The sequence below is a fragment of the Epinephelus lanceolatus genome, chromosome 4 (assembly GCF_041903045.1).
Source record: "Epinephelus lanceolatus isolate andai-2023 chromosome 4, ASM4190304v1, whole genome shotgun sequence".
Lineage (NCBI taxonomy): Eukaryota > Metazoa > Chordata > Actinopteri > Perciformes > Serranidae > Epinephelus > Epinephelus lanceolatus.
In genome coordinates this window covers 31,911,609-31,925,247 of record NC_135737.1, presented here as the reverse complement: position 1 = coordinate 31,925,247, position 13,639 = coordinate 31,911,609, and the positions used below count along the sequence as shown (strand labels likewise).

The following is a 13,639-nucleotide window of genomic DNA, read 5'->3' as shown; positions in this document are numbered from 1 at the left end:
TCTAGGATACTTTTGTCAACCAAAAAGATTTAAAAATGTATGACCTCCATGTTTCTTTAAAGTGTCCGACTGCTGTGTGTTTCCCCAAATGAGAGAACCTCATAGTGCACTTCCAGTGACCCAGTAGTAGAGAGCACAGCTTCCCTTGATGATCATTTCTAGGACCCATTTGAAGATGTTCTGTGTTTGTGTTGTGCATGATCAAAGTGCAGCATTTAAAAGAGTTGTTTTATGATTAAACAGATGTATTTGTTTGCTTTGTAGGGCAATGCAACTTTGTAAAGTTTCACCATTTAGTCTGTTTTACAAATTCAGATGATTGGGTATGACCCAAAATATTGGCACAGGCCAGTTTCCAAGCCATGTTCTCCCAGAGACGAGGTGTTTCCACTGACCTAGATCACAGTGTATCCAACAGAATTTGCCTGTGCCTTGGTTGAAAATGGGTTGTGGAGGCTTGGAAAAGCAACAGCAGCAGTCGCCTTTGTTGATGCTGCTGTATATTCTAGCAATCCAAAACATAATTTGACACATATTAGATGGACTACTACCAGCATTTAAAATGTGACGGCTTATCTAAAACCTCACCCCAGCTGGTAATGTTTTGCATCACTTTAAGACTCCTCCCTTAGAAGAAAGAGAATATATAGCGACAAAGAAAAATGTAATTATTTTTTCCTTTTTCCCTTAACATTAAATTATCTTTACTGTGCATATGAAGACTTTTATTCATAACCACTCACTCCATTTAGTCATGGCTATGTATGTAGAAGGGTGTCAGTGTGTAGCTGCTATTAGACTCTTCAGCATTATCATTTGTTTCGAATAGAGTAAAACAGTCTTTTTGCTATCTTCTTTAAAACATCTTTGTGTCGCATGTCAGTACTGCACTTAGAGCTACATTATCATTCCCCAGTATCCATTAGAGCAGAATTATTTTGACAACCTCACATTGTCTGCAGTTATATTGTAAAGTGGAGAATTATTCTGTAAGTAAGGACAGTAAATCCTGGTCCATATCACCACCTAAAACAAAAATAACAGTCATAAGAGTCCCATCTTTTTACTGTGTACATTCTTATGTAGGTATCTATTAGATAAACCATTACCTTTTTGACTTTTTCCACTAATGCACGAGACATTATGTATTCAATTGCCTCAATGAATAATTCAAAAAAGTATAATTACATGTAATATTTCCACATTAGTTAACAGGTGGTTGTTGCAATTGCTGAAAATAGCATTACAACACTGACTGTAAATGAGATGAAGTGTCTTCGCGACGAATAATATTAGGTAAAACTCTTCGGATTGCATTCTCCAAACACGTGCTGTTATGTGTTAGGCTGCTGCCATCACTGATTAGCCCAGTTTCAACCAGGGACGGGGAACGGAGAGAGCTGGGGATATGATTTATATATTTGAAAAATGGACAATTTGGGGTTGTAATATTGTAAAAGTGGCAGGCACAGCTCTGGAGGGATCGGCTTCATTGCCCCTCTCCTCAGCTGTGCAGTAAAAAATAATTAGATACTTGGAAACTACCCAGGCATCAGAGGAGAGTGGTAAGCAGCACTGCCAAACGGAAATAAATATCACCACCGCCTTTAGTCTGTGGAAAGATCATTAATGTGAAGACGTGAGGACTGATGTAGAGATGACTTTTTGATTAAAGGTTAAACAATCTCTAGTACCAGAGAATGTTTCAGTGCCAGTTGTAATAATTAGCATGTCAGTACTGGCTGTTTTATTTTATTCATTATTTCTTCAACATGGTTATTTTTTTTAAAAGATATTTTTGGGCATTTTTAAGCCTTTAATTGATAGGACAGACAAGTGTGAAAGGGAGAGAGAGAGAGGGAGTGACATGCAGCAAATGGCCACAGGCTGGATTCGAACCCGGGCTGTTGCGGCAACAGCCTTGTACATGAGGCGCCTGCTTTACCACCAAGCCACCGACGCCCCAACATGCTTATTTTAAAGCAAACTGTGGGTCATAAGCAAAAAGTGATCAAAGGAATATTCTTATTCAAAACACGGTACTTGTCAGCAAGCCCCATCAGCAAGTTACCTTGGAGACTGGATTTGCACCGATTAAATGCTCTGGCAATAAACTGCTATGCAAAGTCACATGTGAATTCCTCACGAGATAATATGTGTAATTATAAGCATTGGTGAGTTTGATTCTAATAAACACAAAGACTAATTTGGAGGAAGTATTCATTTATATATTGAGCTGACACAATGGAAGAAGCCTATGAAAGAAAAAAGCTTAGATATGCAGACTTAGGAGCAGAAGCTGAGCAGCGAGGATGGAAAACTAGGATTTGTCCAGTGGAAGTGGGGTGTAGGGGATTCATAGTAAGATCAGCTGTCTCACTCCTGGGGGAACTCGGAGTGCAGGGACAGAGTTTGAGGAAGACAGTGAAGGAAATGTCAGATGAAGCAGTTAGATGTAGCCAATGGATCTGGAAGCGAAGAAATAATGTCAGTTGGGGGCCAGCAGGGGGAACTACTAAGCAGGGTACATAACTCCTTGAGATCAGGTGGAGAGATCCACTTCCTCTCAGGAGGAAATCCAGGAAGAGGAAGGTTATTTAAGTGTGGGAGTGGCCTATTTGAATCCCTTTTGTTTGAGACCATGCTGCAAGGTGAGTGTGCTTGCTGATCCTGTAAGTTTATTTAGCTCCTTTAACTTTAGGTTATATTGTAGTTATGCTATGTAGCGTGTGAAATAGAGTATGGTGAATGTGCTAGGAAAGGTAGTATCAGCCCTGTTTCTACCTGGAGCTCGCATGTACTGAGCTTAGGAGGTTATTCACTGAGTGCTGATCCTTTCTCTAGAGCACAAACTTCTTGTGTTTATTTGAATTGTTTCAAACAAATTAACAAGGGCTCACTCTTTTTCATAGGATTTTCACTCTATATTCTCATAGCCCAGGGCTGTCCTCAGCCACTTATACGAGCCCTGAGTTTAATGTGAGTTGGAAGCCCTGTTTCACACTGGCCACATTAAGTCTCAGGTTAAGTCAATTTTCAGGGGATAACCCTGCAAACTCAGGGTTAACCCATCTCCAGAGCAGGGGCAACAAGCCCAAGACTAAAGTCGGGGTTAGCTCTCTTTGAATGTGTCAGGATCGTGTTAGTGTGAACGCTTTGTTAGCCCCAGGCTAACAGCTCCCTCAGCCTGAGGCTAAGAGCAACATGAAAGCAGTCTATTAATGTGCTTTGTATGTAAACAAGCGTGTGATCTGAAAATGTATGAGGCCTTTATATTTTTAGTTTTCTCTAAATGCAGCTGAAAATATATTTTTTAAGTATTTTAATCTGTGCTCTGGTGTACTTTCCGTGGGTGCTTATAGCTCTGGAATTATGTCTTTTTATCTGGCATCGCTAACATTAATTAGAAAATATTTACAAATTTCAATGACATAACTTAAACCTACACACTTACCACATCACACACTTCAATGTGACACACACACACATGTGCACTTACACAGCAGGAGAGCGACTGAATGGTTGACTTGCAGCTGAGAGACATGCTAGGTCCTTTTTAGGTCCATTATGACTTACAAGCTTCAATAACATCATATCCTTAATCCTGTCTCCCACTGTGTGTGTGTGTGTGTGTGTGTGTACTTGTGTAAGTGTGAGGCAGTTCTTTGATCTCTGTTTAACAGTTTAAGCAACATGGACTGCCTAACCTGCTTCAGAGTTAAGAGTTTGCCTCCTGAGGGGAGTTTATTTTTTGCCACCTACACACAAATATTGCATTGTCAGTGCCTTCCAAAAATGAACCCTCTGAGCATTTCAAAAACCACACACATATGAGTGTTTTGTAATCTGCCACCTCTTTTATTTAGCGTATGGTTAAGGTTAGGTAACGAAAACAACTTAGTAAGCATCTGGAAAGATTCTTGTCATTGTTAAATGAAACCAACACTGACTGTACTTTTTGTACATTCATCCATTCCTCCTCACCCAAACTTTTTGCTGCACCATAAAAACATCACACTGTTTCCTGCTTTGGAATCTCTTTTGAAAAATGAACAATGCAGTCCACAGAAAAACAACAGCATTAGTCGTTTTTCTGTGGAGGTTTTTTTTTTTTTTTTTTTTTTTTTTTTTTTTTTTTGCCAAATCACTGAGGCAGTGCAGCCCAGGAGAGTGAAATGTGCTTTTGCTACAGTTCCAGTGCAAGACAAAGGGCATGAGCAGATGGATAAACACACTAAAGTGGGTTAAAGGAATTGTTCTATGTACATACATGATGAGCCAAACAGAAAACCACATCTGTGTGTTCAGGAGTCTTTTTTCACTGAAGTTTTGAGTCGCATTTCAATTTAGTGTAATGAGTCAAACATTTATACAGCATTAATACAGTATACCAGTAAAAGGTCATCCACACCAAGAGCAATAACTATAATAATAACTATAAATAAATCATCCACAGTGAAACTGTGGACGACAGTGGTAAACAATATTGTTGGGATCACTTTCAGAGCAATTTCACGAACAATAGAAACACTGGCAGCCAATCAAAATCCATCTGGATGTACTGGCAATGCAGCTGGAGTGTGCAGAGCATGCTTGGCACAACTGTTAACAGAACAATATCATTCATCAGTGTGGATGCTCACATCATTCATCATTATAGTTATTGTTCTCTGTGTGGATAGCCCATACTCATCCGCATATCTGCAAACTCCAACCCTTTGACGTCAAGACTTTAGTGGGTTATGTCACCACAGATGTAGCAGAAAATATGGACATAGATTAGATTTCAGTCAGACCACAGGACCATGTAGTGACTGAGGCACAATTACATGTATATGGATGGTTTCAAAGTGGCCCAACAGGTTTCAATGTTGTCAGTTTTATGTCTGTGTTGCACGGTATAATTGTAGTAGTCTTTAGCGAAGGGGAGAGAAAGGGACGAACCTCAGCAGAGATATGGAGATGGTTGTGGTCACATTGTATGCCTTTACACCACTAAGTCATCAGGACGACTCACAACTCAGTGACTTTTAAGACTGCTTTAGAAACTTTGTTTCAAAAACAGCCGAGGGACAAATCTAGAGACTTTTTTTTTTGTGCAGACATTAGCTACTTCCCCTTGAAGAATGACTCCAACACAGCTGAGTGACTCTGCAGTCCTCCTGCATGCTGTGGCTCTCTGGGTTGACAGCTGCATTCTGTGAGTGAAGGAGAGGCACGATCAGTCGACCACACAGCAGCCTGACTGAGGCACGTCGCTCACTGATTGCGGAATGTGAAAATAATATGGTTTACATTACCTTCTTGCTGACACTTGTCTTTTTGTTGTTGTCTATTTTTTCATTATGGCTCTAAATAACTTTTCCTTCTCTGTGTGCCTGCTTCCCTCTGTCTCAGTGTCCTTTAACATGGCAGAATAAGTGGGAGGGACCAGAAGAGCCAATGCATTACCTCAGAGCGGTGGTAACACGGGCTCTCGCCATACAGGTAACTCATGCATGTGTATACAGAAAGAGACATGCTGTACTTTCTTTCTCTATCCCTCTTCCCCACATACATAGACATATACACACATGAAGTAAGACAAACACACACACAGGAAGAGATAATTCTGGAAAAACATACTTTCTTCATATACTCATTAAATATTTTTAAACAGTTGCTGAATCTGGTTTGTGACAGTTGTCATGATTAAGTTTTAGTTACTCCTCCAGGAACTGAAATTCCCTCATCCTTGCTGCTATCAGAGGACTTGTGGTAGCATCTCTGTGGGATGACTGGTAGTCAAGACATTTGCTGACAAGCTCACTGGTTATTAAAAACCCCAGACATCCCTGGGAACCTTCTGTACTCTCACAGGAAAGAGACTTAGGAGGCCTAAGAATTTTCTAATCAGTATTAATGTACTGATTGGGGGATCCATTTAAATCCATCCTGCTGGGAGCTTTGTCCTCTAGTTGTGATGAATATTACTGAAGGACACTTTTGGATTTCTTTAATTCAACATGTTTTAAAAAGTACTTTGCACCTCAGGAGTCCCACAGTGGCACCCAGACCTTTTTTTTATGTTTCCCCTTATGACAAGATTTCTTCAGCTGAGCCTGGGTCCAAGGACCAGACTAAATAGTTATGGCTCATGACTAAATTTATTTATCACTGACTGAGGCAATGTGTTGACCAAAACCATGCCAGAAAAATTCTAATGTTGTTTTCAAAAGCGCTTCATAAATAAAAGCAGATTATTATATAAAAGCATGAGGTTCTGGGAAGTGTCTGCCCTAGGTTGGTGCCAGGAAATAAAGACTCTGGCTGAAACTCATCTCAACTGTGTCTGACTGTACGCCTACCTCAATATGTTCTGGCAGACTGCAATACACACATACACACACACACATGCTGAAAAATTATTTCTTTTTTTATGTGAAATTTGATGGATTTCGTTATTCATGTGGGCGAGCCACATTGCCTGTGTGTCTGCCGGCCAGCCTGCCTGCCTACCCATCTGTTTGTATGTATGTCCTCCTGTCTGCCTGCCATCTCTCGATTCTCACTGTCTGCTCGCCTCCCTGTCTACCTGCACTCCATCTGTCTTCATGTGTGCCTATCTGGAGGCTGCACTGTCCTTAACTGTCTGTTTCTGCCCATCAGTACTGAGTGATATCTCTGTTAGCAGTGCGTCTGTGTCCTGTTAGCTAATCAGCCTAATAAAGGCGGAGACGGCCAGAGCTGCTGCTGTGTGGAGCTGCTGAAGAACAAAAAGCTAACAGCACAGCAGTGCACCCCAGACGAGCAGGACGACCTTGAAAACACTCGAATGCTCACACACACATATGCACACAAATACTATGCATACCAGCACACACTGGCTTGCTGTATTATTAATACCCGAAATTCTTGGTGCACACGCCTGCCTCTGTGTGTGTATGCTTGTGCATCTGCGTCACTGTGCATGTGCCTGTGTGAACGTGGGTATGGTCTCGCGTTTGTGCATATTTTTCCTTGGCATAATGCTCATCCCAATTTATCTCTAAAGCCAGTGGAGTCTGATGCCGTGCTAAAAAGGAATCCATTTATAATAGAGATTGGATCAGATGGTTGCTGATTCTGCCTCTATTTGTCAGCAATTTTCTTCAGCTGACCTCTAAATCCACTAGTCTCTGTGGCGACTTAGAGAAAACTGCCTACCAGTTAAAAAAGGAAATGCAAAAAGGGCCCAGAATAGATCAAAACTTCAATCTTGGGTCAACTCTTCAGGCTTAAATCTGGCCACTGCAGCCATGCAGGCTTATGTAAAGTATATCATGATAAGCAGTGGAATCAGTTGTTGTGCCATTCTGCAGCATTTCCCAAAAAAAAGAAAGGGAAAACTGAGAACTAAGATTGTAATGTGAGATATCATATCAGGTTAAGTCCTGAGCTGTGCCTTTGACAAAAATAACTAGTTTTCTCAGTGACACAGAAGGAGGCTGCTTGCATGATCAAAGCAGATGTTGCTGAATAAGGCAGCCTGGATCAACACATTGGAGCAGGCTTAGAGCGGTCTATCTCCAGTCATACAGATTCACACTCCATGTTTGTGTACTTATATCTGGATACAGTGTTTGTAATCTTTTAGTTTCTCTGCACACACACACACACACACACACTGTCTCTGCATGCACATGCTTGAGTGTTTCTAAGTCATGGGTTCTCAAAGATTTGCTGACTAAGTACCAGTTTAGAGCCAGCATATGATTGAGGGCCGCACAGGAAAAGTGCACTCATAAAACAAAATATGTTTTCCATTTCACTAACACAATAAACTGCCGAGTTGTTGAAATCTTTAACTTTAACTAACAGCACCAGCACTGATGTCAGAACATAATTCCTGCGACACTCAAGAGGTGCCACTAGTTGCCATGCAACCAGTAGCTTTCTACAAGTTGTCATTCATCACCTGATAGGCACTTGTTAGGCTGCATTCACACCAAATCTGAGGTTGTGGTGAAATGCCAGTCCTCACATTCATTTGAATGTGGGTACTGCGTGTAGGCTGTGGCAGTGGGGCCGCAGAGGATGCCAAAAAAAGAGTGCAATGGCCTTTGGCAAAAACTGTCAATCAGACCAGAAGATGCTCGCAGTCCATGGGAACAAGTAATACAGTCTCTTTATAGCACTGAATATTATAGTAAGTAAAGAAATAACAGTTTGTGGGTACTGTCCTAGACGGAAAAGCACTCACTTCGTTTGTATGTGCTGACTTGTGTTGTTTGTGACAGTAAAGATAATAAAATCATGATAATCAAAAGGGATTCTACAGCTCTTGAAAGCCAATATAAGCAAACTTACCAAACACAAAGTCACTGAGGTGGGGAGATTGGCTTTCTATAGCTGGTCTCCACCCTCCACTCCCCCACAAATGGGCCATTGTCATGCCCACTAATCACTGCAACACGTGATTTGGTGTAAATGCAACCCTGGGGGTGCAGTGTGACGCAGTAGCTGAGTAGTGTATTAAATGTCAACACATTCTCACTCCTACATCGCCACATATTGATGTGCTTGATCATGGACTTTCCATGTCCACATATGACGTGCAAGGTACCCTGGGTGCGTTGGTTGTTGACATTCTGGGACACTTGTGTCAAGTTCTGCCTGTTACATGCATTGTCTTCTTTCAAAATACACTTCCATTTGCACAGGAAATTTAACATTTACATACTGTCTCTTTCAAAATAAACGCACTACATCGGTACAACAACAAATTTATGTTATTTTCCTTCAACAACAAGCACACATGGCTGGGTTTAGGCAACAAAAGCACTAGGTTGGGTTTAGGCAACAAAAGCTCCTGGTTGGGTTTAGGCAACAAAGGCTTGTGGTTTGATTTAAGCAACAAAAGCTCCTGGTTGGGTTTAGGCAACAAAATCACCTGGTTGGGTTTAGGCAACAAAAGCACCTGGTGTGGTTTAGGCCACAACAGGGGTGTCGCACCCGTGGGGGATGGGGGTGTTTTGACAAGCTTACTCTTTTTGGCAATCTACGGTGGGCTCAGGACAATCTTTTCGAGAAAGTTTTCAATCCAGCCCTTAAGTGCAGAGGGTTTTTTTTCTCTCCCAAGAACCTCGTAGCCTAGGCTACAGTAAATCCACCGTGATAACTTCGCGATAGTAATTAAATATTACATTTTGTGATTAAAAACGTGTAAATTATGATACCGGACCTCCATTGTGAGGCTTGACCTTTTTTATAAACAGTCTATGGGCTTGACGTAAACAATGACGACTTCTGGTCAGTCTCTCGACCAATCGGATGCTACTATTTCTTCTTCTTTTGTTTTTTGACGGTAGCATCCAATCAGGAGATCAACTTGAGACAAGATAGTTTTCTGCCAGAATTGAAAAGAAAGGGATAGCCTAATAATCCTCCATGATAAAATAAAGATAAATTGATAACTGTTGATATGTGTGTTTTTTAAAAATTAAATTCTGTGAAATTCAATTCCCGGTTAATTTTTTTTAAAAAATTCTTTTGTTTTTGTAGTCATATAACTTTTAATCCATTCTATGACATCATTAAATGATGTCACATGAATGAATATGTGTGCTGAAATTTTCAGCATACATATTCTGATTTTCCAGGTTGTCCTGAAAAAGAAAGATATTTATTACTTGACTGTACTTTATGTGTGGATGTCTTGTCTCAGTTCTCAGGTAGCCTACAATGATATGGTTTGGTATATGTTCATATTAAAAATTGATAACAGATTAAATTTATTTTAATAAATATGCATGTTCATAATGACCGACTCTATGTTGGAAGAACCTCTGAATACTGTCTGGGAGCATTAATTTTGGAGAGGGAAACAGCCAAAGGCAGGCAGGATGTGGTGCTCATGTGCCACCCCTGGAACACCCCCACATTTAAAATCACTGCTCCACCCCTGGGCCACAAAAGCACCTGGTTGGGTTTAGGCAACAAAAGCTTGTGGTTAGGTTTAGGAAGAAAGAAAGGGTTTGGCTTTAGAATCTTATGGAATGCGAACACCACTCTCTCTGGTGGAAGTCGGTGTTTGTTGGACCCATCCACCACCTCTGCCATCTGTCCCTCTCAGACTTTCGCCACCTTAACTTTTGTCCTTGTCCTGACGCCACCAGGCGCCATTAAACTATAACGGCAACCAGCCACATATCATGTTGACATTAAAGGACGCCTTTTTTGAGTGGTTGCTGACACCGCAAGTCACTGCCCAAGCACCGGATTTCGACTATTTCAGAGACCAGGCTCTAAATGTAAGCTTGTGAACATACACTGAACAAAAATATAAACGCAACACTTTTGTTTTTGCTCCCATTTTTCGTGAGCTGGACTCAAAGATCTAAAACTTTTTCTACATACACAAAAGACCATTTCCCTCCAATATTGTTCACGAATCTGTCTAAATCTATGTTAGTGAGCACTTCTCCTTTGCCGAGATAATCCATCCCACCTCACAGGTGTGGCATATCAAGATGCTGATTAGACAGCGTGATTATTGCACAGGTGTGCCTTAGGCTGGCCACAATAAAAGGCCACTTGAAAATGTGCAGTTTTATCACACAGCACAATGCCACAAATGTCGCAAGTTTTGAGGGAGCGTGCAATTGGCATGCTGACTGCAGGAATGTCCACCAGAGCTGTTGCCCGTGAATTGAATGTTCATTTCTCTACCATAAGCCGTCTCCAAAGGCGTTTCAGACAATTTGGCAGTACATCCAACCGGCCTCACAACCGCAGACCACGTGTAACCACACCAGACCAGGACCTCCACATCCAGCACGTTCACCTCCAAGATCGTCTGAGACCAGCCACCCGGACAGCTGCTGCAACAATCGGTTTGCATAACCAAAGAATTTCTGCACAAACTGTCAGAAACCGTCTCAGGGAAGCTCATCTGCATGCTTGTCGTCCTCATCGGGGTCTCGACCTGACTGCAGTTCGTCGTCGTAACCAACTTGAGTGGGCAAATGCTCACATTCGATGGCGTCTGGCACGTTGGAGAGGTGTTCTCTTCACGGATGAATCCCGGTTTTCACTGTTTAGGGTAGATGGCAGACAACGTTTGTGGCGTCGTGTGGGTGAGCGGTTTGCTTATGTCAACGTTGTGGATCGAGTGGCCCATGGTGGCGGTGGGGTTATGGTATGGGCAGGCGTATGTTATGGACAACGAACACAGGTGCATTTTATTGATGGCATTTTGAATGCACAGAGATACCGTGACGAGATCCTGAGGCCCATTGTTGTGCCATTCATCCACGACCATCACCTCATGTTGCAGCATGATAATGCACGGCCCCATGTTGCAAGGATCTGTACACAATTCCTGGAAGCTGAAAACATCCCAGTTCTTGCATGGCCAGCATACTCACCAGACATGTCACCCATTGAGCATGTTTGGGATGCTCTGGATCGGCGTATACGACAGCGTGTTCCAGTTCCTGCCAATATCCAGCAACTTCGCACAGCCATTGAAGAGGAGTGGACCAACATACCACAGGCCACAATCAACAACCTGATCAACTCTATACAAAGGAGATGTGTTGCACTGCGTGAGGCAAATGGTGGTCACACCAGATACTGACTGGTTTTCTGACCCCCCCAGATCCCCCCAATAAAGCAAAACTGCACATTTCAGAGTGGCCTTTTATTGTGGCCAGCCTAAGGCACACCTGTGCAATATTTATGCTGTCTAATCAGCATCTTGATATGCCACACCTGTGAGGTGGGATGGATTATCTCAGCAAAGGAGAAGTGCTCACTAACACAGACTTAGACAGATTTGTGAACAATATTTGAGGGAAATGGTCTTTTGTGTATGTAGAAAAAGTTTTAGATCTTTGAGTCCAGCTCACGAAAAATGGGAGCAAAAACAAAAGTGTTGCGTTTATATTTTTGTTCAGTGTACTGAAATGGTGTGTGGCTGATTAAAATATAAAGCACACATTTAATGTCATATTCAGGGGCCACACAACATGTCAATAAGGGCCACCACTGGCCCAAAGGCCACATTTTGAGAAACTATGATCTAAATATACAGTAAATACACATGCTCAAATGAGTGTGTGTATGTGTGCGTGTGTGTGTATATGTGCACTGTTATTGCCATTAGCGGATAATTGAGGTTCCAATGTTATTGGCTTGTTGATGTGGTGATAAAAGACAAGGGCACATTAAATACTCTATTGGCCACACATTTTTATTGACTTTGCGTTTTGCTCTGTCCCTTTGTAACCCCTTTTTATCTCTCGTTAACAAACACACACCGACTCGGAATAGAAATTATGATCATTCCACTCACAGATCGATGTCCTCTATGAAAATTTAAAGAGCTAAATACAATACAAACATCGACTATTTGTATTCTTTGTTACCCAAACTTCATTCAGATTCATGGTGAGAGGGTGAATATTTAGAGCAAATATTTTAAGTATTTAGAGCGTGCTCTATTTGTGTCAAATTGAACTGAAGAAAACTGTGTGTTCTCATTATCTTTCATTGATCCACTAAGTGTTTTGCCTGACTCCGGTGTGAAACTGATGAAATTTTATGGCTGAATTGTGTGTTCGCTTTGAGAGTTTATTTGTTATTAACTATGTTTGTGGTTTATTAATCTCTGTGTATTTTATTTTATATCTCTGTGTATCCAGAGTTGGGTGGAGCGCGCAGGCAGACAAGCTCTTTTATCAGACAGCCTCGATCTGTCTGAGCTCTTCCACCCTGACACCTTCCTCAACGCTTTGAGACAGGAAACTGCCAGGTAATGCTGAATGCTTGTGTGTTTATGTGAGACAGACAGAGAGTACGGGTGCTGAGGTTAATAACATCTTTGTGTTGTTTTAGGTCCATGGGTTGTTCTATGGATAGTTTGGTGTTTGTCTCATCATGGAGGAGTCCCATTACACAGGCCAAGCTGCAAGTGAAGGTAGAATTACGACAAGCACACATGATCCCACAGATCATGCATGCAGACAGCAGACTCACACTGCTCCCATCCAGATGCAGAATACTGGCGCTATAAACAAGGCTGACTCTGGCTGAGTGATAATTGGAAAATAATGAAGTAAAAGACTGCAGGAATTGAATACAGATGCAGATAAGAAGGCAGAACGTTAGAAAGAAAGCAAAGAGTTTACCGCACATTCATTAAAAGCTGTTTCCTTGACAGCAGTCATCTCTGGCCTCCTGTGCTCTTGTAATGCACTTGATGGGCACAAATTCACACACTTGTGTGTGAGGGCACACTCATTATACAGGACCACTTTCAGTCTTAATTTCTTGCCCTTTCATGCTGTGATTTAAGGCTGATATAATTGCATTGTCCAAAGTTTAAATACTTTTAGACATTTGTTTCTTTTCTGTCATGTCAGTAAAAATTGGCACAGTTTGACGTGCACTAGTTAGAATATACAAAGAGAAAGGGGAAGGGTGTGGGTGCTTAAAAAGAGGCTGCAGCTGCAGGGAGGGAAGGGAAATACTCAGACATCTGACAGAAAGAGAAAGGGGATAATTGTTGTGAAGCAATGAGCTCTCTTACACACATACACACACACAATGTAGCTTTTTCAGGATTTGTCTCCCGCTCAGTCTCTTGCTTTTTCTTGCCCACATCATGGTGATTTAG

General features: G+C 41.6%; 1 protein-coding gene across 1 annotated transcript in view; it reads left to right on the top strand.

The window, feature by feature from the left end:
- Window positions 1-13,639, top strand: part of dync2h1 (dynein cytoplasmic 2 heavy chain 1) — a 152,523-nt gene that overhangs the window by 136,445 nt on the left and 2,439 nt on the right. The window contains exons 93-95 of the mRNA XM_078167136.1: window positions 5,398-5,487; window positions 12,666-12,775; window positions 12,859-12,940. Of these exons, the coding sequence (XP_078023262.1) occupies window positions 5,398-5,487; window positions 12,666-12,775; window positions 12,859-12,940 (282 nt within the window). The remainder of the gene's footprint in view (window positions 1-5,397; window positions 5,488-12,665; window positions 12,776-12,858; window positions 12,941-13,639) is intronic.